The 15,696-nt window shown below is 43.0% G+C and overlaps 1 protein-coding gene across 1 annotated transcript; it reads left to right on the forward strand.

The window, feature by feature from the left end:
- Window positions 1-5,034: 5,034 nt before the first annotated feature.
- Window positions 5,035-11,300, forward strand: LOC125245190 (tripartite motif-containing protein 16-like). Its single transcript, XM_048155694.1, has 6 exons — window positions 5,035-5,719; window positions 6,054-6,149; window positions 6,236-6,469; window positions 7,350-7,509; window positions 7,649-7,696; window positions 7,947-11,300. Exons 1-6 carry the CDS (start codon window positions 5,141-5,143, stop codon window positions 8,468-8,470), a joined length of 1,641 nt encoding a protein of 546 aa, XP_048011651.1. The 5' UTR covers window positions 5,035-5,140; the 3' UTR covers window positions 8,471-11,300.
- Window positions 11,301-15,696: the final 4,396 nt, after the last annotated feature.

Consider the following 15,696-nt stretch of genomic DNA (forward strand, 5'->3'; position numbering starts at 1 on the left):
ATATTGCTAGACTATTGATTAATTACTATTATTAATACTTTTGATTTTCCCACATTGACTATTACTATGCACTTCTGGCTGGGGTTCCTAACACATGCGACACATGCGCAGTACACATTTTTTCTATACTCTTTACTAGACTAGTTTACTAGTTGTGTCATCAATGGGACATTAGCTGGGCAGGATCAGAGAAGAAAAAAAAGTGCATCCACCATTGCAACATAGTTCAGAAGATACACCAAGAGAACAGGAATCAAAAACGATGGAGAAGGCATGCTTCTGAGTTTACTCGTCTTGTTTTTGATTCGATCTTTACACACTCTTCTTTGACGACTGCATATTGTGCTCAGTACTGTGCGTATTGCCACCTAGTGGACTCTTCTTTGCTGCTTGCACATGCGCTGTTGCACGCGAGCCCTCCACATGATGAAAATTACGTCATGCGGACGGTGCATGAACGGCCGAAGTATACCCGGGGCTTAAGGCACTGCATGGTCTGGCCCCTCAGTATCTGTCTGCACTTTTAACCTTATATACACCCATGCGCCATTTACATTCCTCACAAGTTGGTCTATTAGCAGTCCCACAGACACAGTTGCATTTTGTAGGGGACAGGACTTTCTTATCCTACGAGAGTGTGGTAGCACAGCATTTTAAATGACCGTCTTTATGAGTTTGTCTGCATCCATGTTGTATGATTCCTCTCTCCCTTGTAATGTGGTATGGAGCAGTTATTTCTTCTGCATCTTTTTCCTCTCATTTTCTTAATCTGTTTCTTTGAGGTTCCAACTAATGGTTTGATGGCTTAGATATAACAACACTTACACATTCTCTCTCTCTCTCATGTGTTTGGCAGTTGATACTTCTATGAAATTATTTTGTCTTTGTTACTCTGTAACTAATAAAATAGTTTTTTCACTGATTTTCTTTATTTTGGCACAATCCCTAAATTGAAATAGATGAGATGGTTGTCTGCTCATCTCACATGAAATTGAACTGCTAAAAGTCTTCCTGATTACCTGACTTATTTGTGACTTGCAAAACAATGTCTTGGTTTATATACACTATGTATGTGTGTGTGTGTGTAAATTATATATATTGTTTTATGATGCGTCTCTAAGCACCTTTACCTTATTTTTATTATTCTCAAGTTAGGTAAGAAAGTCAAATCTGACCTAAATTATAAGCATTTTAAAATACTTACAATCAGACAGAAGACTTCTCCGTGGTCTGTAAAGGCTCAACGTGTCATGACCATTACTGGGAGTGCCCTTGTCTACCTCTAGAGGGCACTCCAACCCGGACTGTCCTTCACCCCACTTGTGAACTGCATTTCCCATAACCCACTTCCCGGACTCATTATCCCTTCATTGCACCAGCTGTTTTGTGTTTCATCATTAGTGTCTGTCTATTTATACTCAGTTGTTTCTGCCTTTGTTTGTGGTTCATTGTTTCGTGTTAAGTGCACCGTGTATCCCTGGTTTTCTGTTTTTTGTGTTTTTTTGTCTGTTTTTTTCCCTTGGTGTTTGACCCTTGCCTGTTTTCTGGATTTATGACTTTGGATTACCCTATATAATAAAGCTGCGCTTGGATCCTAACATCTTGTCTGTGTGCTAACGTGACAGAACGAACCACCAATGCAAGGATCCAGCAGCGAGAGAGTCCGGTCCCCGACCAACACACGGGAAGCTCAGAGCAATCCCCAGAATTTGGCGGCGCTTCGGCAAGGCGGTATGAAGATGCAGGCATTCATACAGAGATTCTGGTCACAGGCGGAGAAGTTTAGCCTCCCTGATGTGGTCCTCAAGGACATATGTAATAACTGTTTGAATGACCCTCTACTGCAGTGGAACATGGAGATGGTGGAGAGGCTAAATTTTTGGAACTTTGCCAGGTACCTGTATCTGCGTAAGAATAAGCCGATTCGGAGACCTCCTGTACCCACTCCAGCCCGTGTGTCCTCTCCAAGGCCCGCTCCAGCTGGTGAGCCCGCCCCAGCCCGTGAGTCCGCCCCAGCCAGTGAGTCCGCTCCAGCCAGTGAGTCCGCTCCAGCCAGTGAGCCCGCTCCAGAGACCGCTTCTGTCCGTGAGTTCGCTCCAGAGCCCTCAGAGGAGGTGGGTACAGAGTCACCGCCTCACTCACGAAGGAGGAGGAGAAAGAGTAGAAGGGGTTCCATCCCTCAAGGCCCGGAGGCTATTCCAGAGCCCGCTGTTGGCCCAGAGGTTTTGGAGTCGAACGCCTCCCCGGTGAGTCCTGACATGGCCAAGAAAACTGTATTTCTCTTTTATGTCTTGACAGTTTTGCGTGCTTGGAGAACGCTCGTAGGGTCTGGTGACCACGGCCCAGAGCAGTCCAGGCCCGCTGCAGTCCCGAAGCAGCCCGAGCAGCCTGCCGTCGTCCCAGAGCAGCCCGAGCAGCCTGCCGTCGTTCCAGAGCAGCCCGAGCCCGCTTCCGTCCCGGAGCAGCCCGAGCCCGCTTCCGTCCCGGAGCAGCCCGAGCCCGCTTCCGTCCCGGAGCAGCCCGAGCCCGCTGCCGCCCCGGAGCAGCCCGAGCCCGCTGCCGTCCCGGAGCAGCCCGAGCCCACTGCCGTCCCGGAGCAGCCCGTGCCCGCTGTCGTCCCAGAGCAGCCCGCTGCCGTCCCAGAGCAGCCCGCACTCCCTGATACGGCCACAGTGGCCATCACCGAGCTGCCTGCTCTCCCTGATACGGCCACGGAGGCCGTCACCGAGCTGCCTGGTGACCACGGCCCAGAGCAGTCCAGGCCCGCTGCAGTCCCGAAGCAGCCCGAGCAGCCTGCCGTCGTCCCAGAGCAGCCCGAGCAGCCTGCCGTCGTTCCAGAGCAGCCCGAGCCTGCTTCCGTCCCGGAGCAGCCCGAGCCCGCTTCCGTCCCGGAGCAGCCCGAGCCCGCTTCCGTCCCGGAGCAGCCCGAGCCCGCTGCCGCCCCGGAGCAGCCCGAGCCCACTGCCGTCCCGGAGCAGCCTGAGCCCACTGCCGTCCCGGAGCAGCCCGTGCCCGCTGTCGTCCCAGAGCAGCCCGCTGCCGTCCCAGAGCAGCCCGCACTCCCTGATACGGCCACAGTGGCCATCACCGAGCTGCCTGCTCTCCCTGATACGGCCACGGAGGCCGTCACCGAGCTGCCTGCTCTCCCTGATACGGCCACAGAGGCCATCACCGAGCTGCCTGCTCTCCCTGATATGGCCACGGAGCACCCTTGGTCTGCCCTGTCGCCGCCGCCGCCCAGGTCATCTGCCCTGCCACCGCCGCTGTACAGGCCGTCTGTCCTGCTGGAGTCCATCTGGTCAGTTCCTCCAGCGCCACCCTGGCAATCAACCAGGACTCCAGACCCTCGGGAACCCACCTGGTCAGTTCCTCCAGCGCCGCCCTGGCAATCAGCCAGAACTCCAGACCCTCTGGAACCCGCCTGGTCAGCTCCGCCAGCACCTCCCTGGTATCAGTCGGGACCCTGGACTTGGCCCGCCATCCCTCCCCCTGATCCTCCTTCAGTCCACCTCCCTCCTGAGTTTTTTGTGGTTTTGTTTTTTTTTGTTTGTCTGGTGGGGCGTCTGGTAGCCGCTCCTTTGAGGGGAGGTAATATAATAAAATATAATAAAGCTGCGCTTGGATCCTAACATCTTATCTGTGTGCTAACGTGACACAGCGACTTAAATTAATGCCACATGAGGCCGAGTTTAGTTATAAAGTTATAAGTTCATTTATTTATTACATTAGTATTACTAGCATTACATATATTCTACTAACATTCTATACAAGTAATTAAATAAAGTATAAGTATTAAAAAGTTCTTCAGTCAAGGCAATATCAGCAATTGAGGCTTCATCTGGGTTGGTTCTGGTGTCAGAGAAGCAGCCTCAGGTGTGAAGCAGCCCCTCCTGTTCTCTTCATGTTCCAGCCTTTTATAAACTATCTGACCACTTGATGTCATCTTCTTGGGAATTCCCCTCATATGTCTATATATAGAGGCCTCGTCTCTTTGTTCTGGACTCTTCTCCTCTGCTGCGTCCAGCTCTTCTGATCAAGACATCCTTCAACGGTAAGATTGCCTTTCTTTCTAATACATGTTATTTCCTTTCTAACCTACTAACATGTTACTAACAAATGCATTACCAGTTGTTTTTTATTCTTTAATAAGCAATTAATATATGCTTTAATAAAGGTGTTACATTAGCCTACCAGTTGTCTGTCATTCTTTAATAAGCAATTAATATATGCTTTAAAGGCGTTACAATACCACTTGTCTGTCATTCTTTAATACAAACATCTGTTGTTGGGGTTTCTTTTAATTTTTCCACACATTACTTTCCAATTTATCAACAGTTTGTTTTTATACAAAAGTTATCACTCATAATCTGTCTCTTTACACATCAATTTCCAATTCATCAACAGTTTGTTTTTATACAAAAGTTATCACTTTCAATTGTTTCACTGTTTACCCATAAACAAGTTATCTATATCTCTTACAACAGCTGTACTTTATAAACAGCTAACTTCCTTTCACTTGTTTACACACAAACATGTCATTGAACATGTTTCTTCCTCCAAGGCATCTCTTTATGATAGCTGTATTTCATAAACAGCTAACTTCTGTTTATCTTCAAATCTCAGTTGTGTTGTCATTATTATTACTTATAAATCACTTATTTCAATAAATGTTTTTTCTTCTTAAATCTCAGTTGTGTTGTCATTATTATTCTTTATAAGCTGAAGAGGTACAAGTTGCCTAGAAAAGTTGCATTCTTTAATGAAGCAGGGTGTGGCTCATATCAACAATGTATATGAGTACATTAGTACAAATGTGGTGTTACTGAGAGTGGTTTAAAAAGTGTTTTCTTCATGTGTGGAAGGAAGTTTTTTTCAGCCAAATGGTGTATATTTTATTTATTTTTTTCTTCTCACCTTGGATATCAAAGACTGTGAATAAACACCACTGCACTGAAGTGCTATTGTTACTCAGCCATCATTTCTTGTACAGGACACTATTACTGCAGTGTGCTTTACAGACATGCCTGTTTTGCACACGGCACTCAAACACAGAACCAGTAAACAGGAAACTCTTCAGTTCAGAGAAACTGAAACTAAACTGTAGTTGAGCTGTTGTGTGTCGCTGTATTCATGCAGTAAAATGGCAGAAGCCAGATTTTCTGAAGATGAGTTCATGTGTCCAGTGTGTCAGGATCTCCTGAAGGATCCAGTGACCACTTCCTGTGGACACAGTTATTGTAAGATCTGTATTACAGGCTGCTGGGATCAGGGGGATCAGGAGGATCAGATGGGAGTCTACAGCTGCCCTCAGTGCAGACAGACCTTCAGTCCAAGACCTGTTTTAGCTAAAAACACCATGCTGGCTGAAGTGGTGGAGAAACTGAAAAAGAGAAAACTTCCTGCTGACTGTTACGCTGGAGCTGGAGATGTGCAGTGTGATGTCTGTACTGGAAGAAAACACAAAGCCGTCAAGTCCTGTCTGGTGTGTCTGAACTCTTACTGTCAGAATCACCTTGACCAACATGAGCGTTTCTTTAAAGAAAAGAGACACAATCTGACTGAAGCCACTGGACGACTGCAGGAGATGATCTGCCAGAAACACAACAAGATCCTTGAGGTTTTCTGCCACACTGATCAGAAGTGTATATGTGTGATGTGTATGGATGAACATAAAAACCATGACACTGTATCAGCTGCAGCACAGAGGACAGAGAAACAGGTATGAACTTAAAGAGGTCTCATTATGATCATTTACAGGCTCATAATTTTGTTTATAGGGCCTACTACAATATATTTACATAATTTAATGTTAAAAAAAACTAATTTTTCTTATATTTTACATTGTTTTCACCCTGTCTGTCTGAACACTGTTTTAGTTTCAGGGGGAATGAAAAAAAATTACATTTCTGGGTGAACTATCCCTATAAAACCAAGCATTGATGAAATAATTGAACCTATAATATTACCATACAAGTTCTTTAACCCCTCAGTCTCACCACTTCACTGATACTGGATTCATATCTGTTTACTTGATGATTTGTGTGATGATTTAGCCCCAGCTGAAGGAGACGCAGAGGTTGTTCCAGCAGAGGATCCAGCAGAGAGAGAAAGATCTTCAGCAGCTGAGAGAGGCTGTGGAGTCTCATAAGGTGAGTCTGGAGAAGAAGAGAAGTTTGAGAAGTCTCAGTCAGGACTCACTGAAGCCACTGTGTGATTGTGATGTGTGTCCTAACAGCGCTCTGCACAGACAGCAGTGGAGGACACTGAGAGGATCTTCACTGAGCTCATCCGCTCCATTGAGAGAAGCTGCTCTGAGGCCACACAGCGGATCAGAGATCAGGAAAAGACTGCAGTGAGTCGAGCTGAAGGACGACTGGAGCGACTGGAGCAGGAGATCAATGATCTGAGGAGGAGAGACGCTGAACTGGAGCAGCTTTCACACACACAGGATCACATCCATTTCCTGCAGGTAACAGAGATCTAGAAGAACAGGATCATAGTGGACTTGAGCAAGAGACTCACAGAGAAACATTTCATGAGAGCAGAATGAGCCGTGACTGAAGTGTTGATCTGTGTGTTCGGTTATTAAATAATCATCAGTCAGACTCTCATCTGATCATCATCTTTTGAAAGAGACGCACTTACAAATTCAGTTCAGCTCTGGAAATCTCTTAGGAAACATTTTTTCTGAAATATATATTGAGATTAAAAACATATTTAACCTTTTTTTCCAACAACATGAAATCCATGAACTTGATGGTACCAGTTTCACCCAGCTAGATTTCCCATCATCTCTTTACTTAACTTTACTACAGTTTTTTAGTGATGTTTCCCAAAATCATATAATAATTTTATAATAATTTTCATTAACACATTAATGAATTTGACAGGAAGTGAGGCTGTATATCAGCAATGCTTCAGCGTATTTAAACCACAAAACCTGACCTTGGGATTGTGTCCTAAGAGTCCTTGTGAATTTCAGAGCCACTAACTGTTCAAAAGTTATAAATTATAGTCAATCTACTCGTGCCTTTGAATTGCTTTTCCTGATCAAATCTACTCAACCCTGTCATGTGACACCATTGATGCTCTTGTTCTATTACGTTTATGTTTTTGCCAGATGTTTGATCATCAAGTGTTTTCCTAGAAAGTTCACATATAGTGTAAGTGTCAAACACTAGAACTTATAGCTCTAACATGATATAATGAATATGAGAAGAATGAAGCTGATGCAGTGAAAGTGCTGGATTGAGGAGAGTTACTAAAGATCAACAAGAGCTGCTCAAATCTGACAGTAGTGCAGGTTATTGGCTGAAGTGTGGAGGTGATTTGATTTCTGTTTTCTGTAGAGTTTCCAGTCTCTCTCATCTCCTCCTGAATCTACAGACGTAAATGATGATCCCTTCAGTTCTTTCTCCTCTTTTGATGTTGTGAGAGAATCTGTCCTTCAGCTGAGAGACAAACTGGAGGATTTCTGCAAAGAAGAGCTCAAGAAGATCTCTGACAGAGGTAAAGTCCTGGAGATTCATCTGCTCTCAGAAATTATTCTCATGTAGAAGATCATATTAGAAATGTCTTAGGAATGGATGCAGGGATCATTTTCTCTTGACATGATAATCACACTCTTCATGTCTGTTGATTTCCACAGTCACTTTCACCAACATTGTTCCCAGGACCAGGAACGACTTCCTACAATGTAAGTCACTGAGAAAACAAGCAGAAAAACTCAATGAGTGTGTTCATGTTCTTCCTGTAGAAGGAGAAAGAAAACATGACAGAAGAGTTTTATAGCTGATCATGTAAATCATGATTTGCACAGGATATCTGGTAAACTGTACTGAGACATTGATGATATATTGAACATGAAGAGATACAGAGATATATATCAGATACATTAAAAGATCAGATTCATAATTCCTGATTCTGATGTGTTTTATCTCCATCAGATTCCCATCAGCTCACTCTGGATCCAAACACAGTGAATAAAAACCTCTGTCTGTCTGAGAGGAACAGAGTGATTAGATTCACTGACACAGTGCAGTCATATCCTGATCATCCAGACAGATTTGATGGATATAATGCTCAGGTGTTGTGTAGAGAGAGTGTGAGTGGACGCTGTTACTGGGAGATTGAGTGGAGTGGTCTTGGTGTGTTTATATCAGTGTCATATAAGAGCATCAGCAGGAAGAGACGGGGTGATGAATGTCGGTTTGGATATAATGATCAGTCCTGGAGTTTGTTCTGCATTTCCTCCAGTTACTCATTCAGACACAATGACATAGGGACTAAACTCCCTGTAAAGCCCATCAGCAGGAAAATAGGAGTGTATGTGGATCACAGTGCAGGAACTCTGTCCTTCTACAGCATCTCTGACACAATGAGCCTCATCCACACAGTCCAGACCACATTCACTCAACCGCTCTATCCTGGGTTTGGGATTTATAATAAATCATCAGTGAAACTGGGTTGATGAATCAGAATAGACTGTTTAGAAATTCAACCAATAATGCTTTGAGCTGCATGATAAATCAGTCAGAGATGGCTTATATTTCCTCTTAATTGCATTAATAATACAGCTGAACTTCTTTTTTTACTGAAATAACATGTCAGAATAAATGTGTATGATGAATCCTCATATGTGAAATAAACATACGACAGAAAATTGGATATACAGCCGTTTCCATGCAAAGCTTCTTGGGTTACAACTGTACCCCTGGTACCCTGAGAACAGGGAATGAGGCATTGCGTCCTGAGATGCTTTTGGGGAACAACTCCACGTAACTGGTATCTGAAGCAACTGTTAAATTACGGCAATCCTATTGGCCGGCCACAGCCTATGACACCATACTAGTGTGACTATGAAGTATACAAGGGGTGCCTAGAGAACATGTCATCCACTTATCGTCTGAAGGGACTGTTCACAGGCAGCCCGGAGGAATGGTAGGGAGACGCAGTGTCTTGTTCCCTGTTCTCAGGGAACCAACCCGAGACATTCCCTTTCGAAAGGGAACTCGCACTGCAGTCTCGCACTGCGTCCTTTTTTGGAACAAAATACCCACGCTGCCATGCTGAGGAGAGTGCATGCCAAAAAATGGCTATGACCAAGCACAAATAATGGCAGTTTCAACAGAAATGCCAAAAACCACTCTCACCACTTCTGGTCACAAAGGAGTGACAGTACTCCTTATGGCTACTGCCTGTGCCATCATGCTTCAATAAGGAAGTACCTTCGTAGTAACAGAAGGACTTGTCAAAGGCCACTCAAAGGCTTGGAACCAGCATCTTGACTGGGAAGGGGATCCTTTAAGGGAGTATGGCCAATGGGCCGAAAGAAGCCTTGGCCAGTCACTTTTAGGGGGACTTTATGTCAATCCCTATAGCCACCAGGAAGGCTGACCTGGTCTAACTTGTGACCCAGTCTAGCCAACAACCTTTCTGATTTATAAACAGAATCTCTTACAGGAGAGGTAACCAAATGAGAGGGGCCGCAAAAGAGATAGTAATCAACTCACACCATACAAAGAGACTGTGACAGGACTCAGCATAGCACTTTCCAACCCTTACAAATGAGAGGAGTTACTCTACAGAGTGTTTCTTTTCCAAAGCACTGAGGTTGGGTACTCTACATAGGGCCCCTAATGAGATGCGTACCTCCAGCTCTATCAGGAGCTGATCTACCAAAGGGGTTCTTTTTACAAGAATCTTCTAAACCTTCTCACAATAGTCCTTCTACCTTCTGATCAGACTCTGGGAGTGCAGTACTCTATAGAACAACACTTTAAACAAGGGGAGTACAAATTTCAAATTTACATCCAAGCTCGAGTTGAAGATGGACAGCCTTATTAGCTTAAAGATGTTATGAGGAAACAAACTCGTGAAACAAGGGCAGTTGACATAGCTTGACCCAAGACAATGCTCAAAGGTGAAGGCCTGAGAATCTTGCTCTAAGACAAGTTCTTAGCAGTCTGAACTCAGCTCTGGAGGAATGGAGGCCTCAAGGGGAAGAAATTCCACAGGAGAGGCCTGCAACACTCAACCCTGCGACTTGATGGTAATCAAGGAGCTTTCGGTGGACAGCCTGCTCTAAAAGCCTCAAACTACACAATGCTACTACCAAAGCTTTAGAGAGTGGAGACTTCAACATAGTGCTTTTCACTCTCTAATTGAAAGGAAGTCTAACAATGCTTAAAGGACAACCACAGGGGAGGCTTTCTGCAATAGCCTGCAACACCTGACTATTTGTTTGTGCCTAACACCACTAGGGAACCATAGCTCAGCAAATCGCTTTTACTCTAGTAACATGGGGAGTCTCAGCTCAACCTAGGCAGATTGAGGAGGCCACAGGGCCTGTTACTTGCATTATTAGCCTAATGCAGAAGGCAGGCCCTGGCTGGACGACTCTCACAGTGAGAGGCCAGGATCACTAGCTGCCAGGCTTGAGGGGGATGGGGGCATAATGCCTTCTATGCAAAAGTGGTCCAGCTCTTCAGAAGAGGAGGGGCATGAGAGGTGATTCTAGCCCTCTGGCCCGGTCTGCGGGCCAAACTGGGACAGCCAGGACCCCCTGGGTGTTTAAGCGTAGACTCAGACTGGCATGGTCAGATTAAAATTTAGAACTAAATGCTGGTCCAGTCTTCAGCAGTTCAGCTTGTATGCTTAAAGCACTCCCATTGCAGTCCAGCATGACCTGCTGCCGTGTATGTGCTGCCATATAAGGGCAGGGCCAGATCTTTCTGTCGATGCCTCTCCAGCTGTGAGATAGTTAGCAAACATCTCATCTAAGGGGGATCGGCATGTATCCAAGCTCACACACCCCCTCGGCATCTGCATAATTTGCCTGCTGATGTCGGCGGATGCGGGTCAAATAAGGATTCTTCCATGCCCTCTCAATCTCAGTGTGGAGGTAGGAAAGGAAGGGAATTTCAGGAAGGAAAACAAATCATATTGCAGGGCAGCTGAGAGGGCTCAGATGCCCTTTTCACCCTCAGCAGTTATATCCTGCTCTTCCTGGCTTGACGTCAGTGGAGCACTCTCTCACTTCTTCCAGCCACTAAAGAGAGAGGTAACACTTCTTTCTAACTCTTTAATCTGAGACCCCCACAATCTCAGTCTCTTTTCAGTGAGAGAGACTGAGCTGCTGGGTACAGATGCCTGTCCCTCTTCCCTCAGTAAGATAGACAAACAAGATTGGGGTTTCCTAAAGAGGAAAGGTTCACAGTACATGCAAACATCTCTCTCAAGAACTGTGTGTGCTCGTCGCCCAAACAAGTAACGCATAAGTTGTGTATGATCAAGTGTCAGAAAACCTTTGAACACAAATCCACACACCACTTGAAACATATGCTTACTCAAGACATACTTACCTGATTTGAACAATGGCTTTAAACAAACATAACAGCCCTTGAAGACGAAAAGAGAATGAGATGTTCTCTAGGCACTCCTTTCTTTCTGGTCACACTAGTATGAAGTCATAGGCTGGCCAATAGGATTGCTGTGATTTAACAGTTACTTCAGATACCCGTCACGCAGAGACATTCTCCAAAAGCGTCTCAGGACCCAGTGTGAGTTTTCTTTCAGAAGGGAACTTGGCATTTATCAATATGGATGTAAGCGGTGACTATGATCAAATCTCAGTTGCATGTTCAAATCATGTTATTTAACATGAATTATATCGATCTTGCTAACATGTCTTTACAAATATATTTCATTTTCCAAATGTCCAGCCATTGTAAAGATTGTAAAGAAAACTTGCTTGTTAATTCATTTTATTTGTAATTTACTACTAACAATAACCTCAACAATAAGCTTATTGCTTATTTATATTAAAATGCATGTTTTTGCTGTTTTGACTGAAAGCAAGTTGCACTGCCATATGCACGGGCCATTCCATGTACTGTTTTACAAAAGAGTTTTATATTTTATCCTGTAGTTCACTGGTAGCCACTTGAGAGAAGCTAAAGTAGGGGAGATATGGTGATTTTTCTTAGCACCCACCAGCAGCCTAGCTGCTGCATTCTGAACTAATTGAACTATTTTAAAAATTGAGCCCAGGGGCAACATATACAAGGAAAATAAAATAGGGTCAATAACAGAACCCTGGGGGGCCCCACAAGTAACAGGTGCTGCTATTGAAACAAAGCTACCATACTTCACAGTGAATTATCTATTTGAAAAGTAAGACTTGAACCACTTGATGCCAGTGTTATTGTAAATTTTTTGTAAATTTTGAAAACAGGTTTCAAAGTGCAAGTTTTTGAAAACCGTCTCTGTCAAACAAGTTCTCTGTCTACAATCACTTGTATGATGGGTTGGCTGCATATGAATGTTTGATAAATCACACAGGAACACTGGGAGTAAGATGATTTCTGTAATGAACTGCATCGTTTTATTTTTTTGTGATGTTTCCTGCACTTATAATGTTATGTTAGTATGCTTTTTACATCAAAATTTGTAATCATTTAAAAAATAAAAGGCTTATTTTGCAACCCTGATTTTAGCCCTCTGATTTGAACACTGTTTTAAGGGGCGTGTCTGTGAAACTTCAGTGTAAATTCCCACTGCTGTGATTGGCTAACATCTTTTCATTTGAAAAAGCCAAGTATTACTGTCTCTTTTAGCACGTTTTTACTATTACAGCTCTCATGGTTAAAGGATTAGTTCACTTTCAAATGAAATATAGCCTAAGCTTTACTCACCCTCAAGCCATCCTAGGTGTATATGACTTTGTTCTTTATGATGATCACAGTTAGAGATACTGTAATGAAGCGGGACTCATGGTAAGATCCATCTGCAAGCTTTATTAGCAGAACTCGTGGTCAAACAGGCAATGGTCAAACAGTGGCAAACAGGTATGGCAGAGAGCAGGTAGAATCGTAGTCGAGGAACAGGCAATGGGTCAGGGCTGGCAGATAACAATCATAAATCCAAAAACAGAGCAAAGGGTCCAAAGGGCAGGCAGCAGAATATCGTATACAAGGAACAGACAGGATCAAAAACAGGCAGACAAACAGGAATCATGAACGCTCAGAAATGTAACATAAGTTAACAAGGCCTCGCAATGAAGTGTGGTGAATGAGAGTCTTATATAGTCCAGTTAATGTGCTGCAGCTGGGTGTGAGTGATTACTGATTGGATGAGTGAGTGCAGGTGATTGTCAGGGAGGATTCTGGGAGTTGGAGTCCGGGGATTGACAGGAATCGTGACAGATACATTAATAAATATCCTGACACATCTGAGCTTTATAATGGCAGTGAATGGAACCATCAAGTATGAAGCTGAAGAAAGCTTCATACTTGAAAGCTTCAAAAGTGATCACCTTTAACTAATCGTAAAAGGTGCTGATTATTGTTACGTGTGGCTGTAGTATAGACGAGGCAGTCACGGAAATCCACAACAATGGGTTTTTTAATATATGAAAGAGCAGACATACAACCAAACACTTCAAACTAACAAACAAGAACAGACAGGGAGTGAAGGGAGTGAGTTCATTATATGGGGAGTGCTGATGAGGAAGTCCAGGTGCAGGTGATGAGTGCTGATGGGGAGAAGACGAGGGAAGTGAGTGCAGGTGTGGAGACCAGAGGATTGTGGGAAATGGAGTCCGGGAAACATGGGAACTGTGATAATTATAGCCCTATATTTAGATCTATGGCATTATATTTAGATAGTGGCATGAAGGGTTGCATGAGAAGTCCAGGACTCATTCATTGATAAACTTGTGCTGTTTGATTGACAGCTCCAGCGATTGTAAAGGGAGTGTTCTTTAATCGCTTTCTATATATAATTTAATCACTGTTTAAATAACAGATTATTGGAAACACTTTATTTTAGGTTCTTTTAACTAGTTGCTTATTAGCATGCATATTACTTGTATATTGGCTATTTATTAGTACTTATTAAGCACGTATTAATGCCTTATTCTGCATGACCTTATTCTACATTCTTAATCCTATCCAATACATAAACTTAAAGGGTCATGAAACCCCAAAACACTTTTTTTGAGATGTAAACAGATATGTATAGGCTGCACATCATTGAAAACACTAAAGGTACTCATTAATGTTATTCATAAGCGAAAAATAGTTTTGTTTTTTTTTTGCATTTTTCAGAGCGATTTCTGTCTTCCTGTTTGAAAAGCTGAGTCGGAGCAACGTCACAAAATCTAACGTCATCGCGTTACTTTCGAACATGCTGACGTAGATTCTCGACATATATTCATGACATAAAGCTCATTCAATCCAATCACTGCGCTGTAGTATGCATACGATTATAATTGCAGTATTATGCATGAGGAAGTATCACTTCTCTCACCTCGGTCTCTGTCATTCAGAGACATGTCGTTGGTGTTCGTTTCCTCAGTGCTTCAACACAATGGGCCCTATAATACACCCGGCGCAATGCGACGCAAGGCGCAGCGCAAGTGTGTTTGCTAGTTTGCGTCCGGCGCCGTTCGCGTTTTCCCGTTTTTTATATTGTATTTATATTTTACACCTCTTGCATTTATATTTTTTCCACATTGTACAGTTTATTATCAGCTATGCATTGTTGAAATAATATCTCTTGAGTTAATAAAATACACATCTTATACAAATATCAAATCTTGAAATCATTAGATTTCAAAATAAAAATGTTAACACTTTCAATTAAGGTACACATATTCACTATTAACTAGTTGCTTATTAGGCATACTGTTACTAGCATATTAGGTGTTTATTAGTACATTTAAAGCACATAATATTAATCCCTTAATCTGCATGACCATATACTACACCTAACAGACCATTAACTAAGAGTTTTTCTTTAATAAATGCATAGTTACTGCCAATGGCGTAGCCAGAATTTTATTTTTGGGGGGGCCCATCTTTGGGGGGGGCCCATCTAAAAATGGGGGGCCGCTACTATATATATATATATATATATATATATATGACACTTAATGTACAATGACACTATAATTCTTAACTTCTAAAAGAAATGAATCAATCGGTATTATTAATAGATCGAGACACAAACCTACATTCAATCGTTTGGTCCCATTTATATTTGATCACAGGCATACTACATATAAAACTTTTAGCTCAAAGGTGCACATTTGTAGAAATACCATTTACCTCAGATTTCATTAGAAGAATTTATAGAACATGTACGCAGAGTTCTAATTACAGAGGTCTAAAATGTAGTTTGCTAGGGGGTACGGGGGCAGCTCCCCTGAGAAATTTAGATTTCTTGGTGTAATATGTGCATTTTTAAGATGTTAGGCCAACAATCGATAACAATAGCTTTAAAACTTTCAACAAATGCATGCATGCACATTTTGAGGCACTTTAATCGCATGTTTGGCCATTTCATTTTCAAACGACGTATTGCTCGTAGTTTCTATTGCGCTTTTTTAAAGTTAATAGTAATTATGCAGCGAGCGCTCCATTTGCGCATGCAATTCTTGAGTGCGCGCCACGAGCACAGTAGCTTAACGGCTGATTGGTCAGTCGTGTTATTTTTTCTGAGTTTTACCGACATGGCTGAATTTCATCTGACCTTTCTAGCAACATTAAATCCAGGGAGAAGACAATTTAGAGAAAAAGCATTTGATTTACATGGAACAAAGTTTAACGCACAGCCGCACTCGCAATATCTGAACGAGAGCAAATAACGCTACGGAAACTGCCTCAAATTAACTATAATGACGAGAAGAAAGCT

Source organism: Megalobrama amblycephala, linkage group LG14 (genome assembly GCF_018812025.1).
Source record: "Megalobrama amblycephala isolate DHTTF-2021 linkage group LG14, ASM1881202v1, whole genome shotgun sequence".
NCBI classification, from domain to species: domain Eukaryota; kingdom Metazoa; phylum Chordata; class Actinopteri; order Cypriniformes; family Xenocyprididae; genus Megalobrama; species Megalobrama amblycephala.

Bases quoted from the DNA above. Each gene is read 5' to 3' on its own strand.
- LOC125245190 (XM_048155694.1), top strand. From the start codon at position 5,141: ATGGCAGAAGCCAGATTTTCTGAAGATGAGTTCATGTGTCCAGTGTGT. The intron at 6,470-7,349 runs GTAACAGAGATC...TGTTTTCTGTAG, and splicing joins ATCACATCCATTTCCTGCAG to AGTTTCCAGTCTCTCTCATC. The intron at 7,510-7,648 runs GTAAAGTCCTGG...TGATTTCCACAG, and splicing joins CAAGAAGATCTCTGACAGAG to TCACTTTCACCAACATTGTT.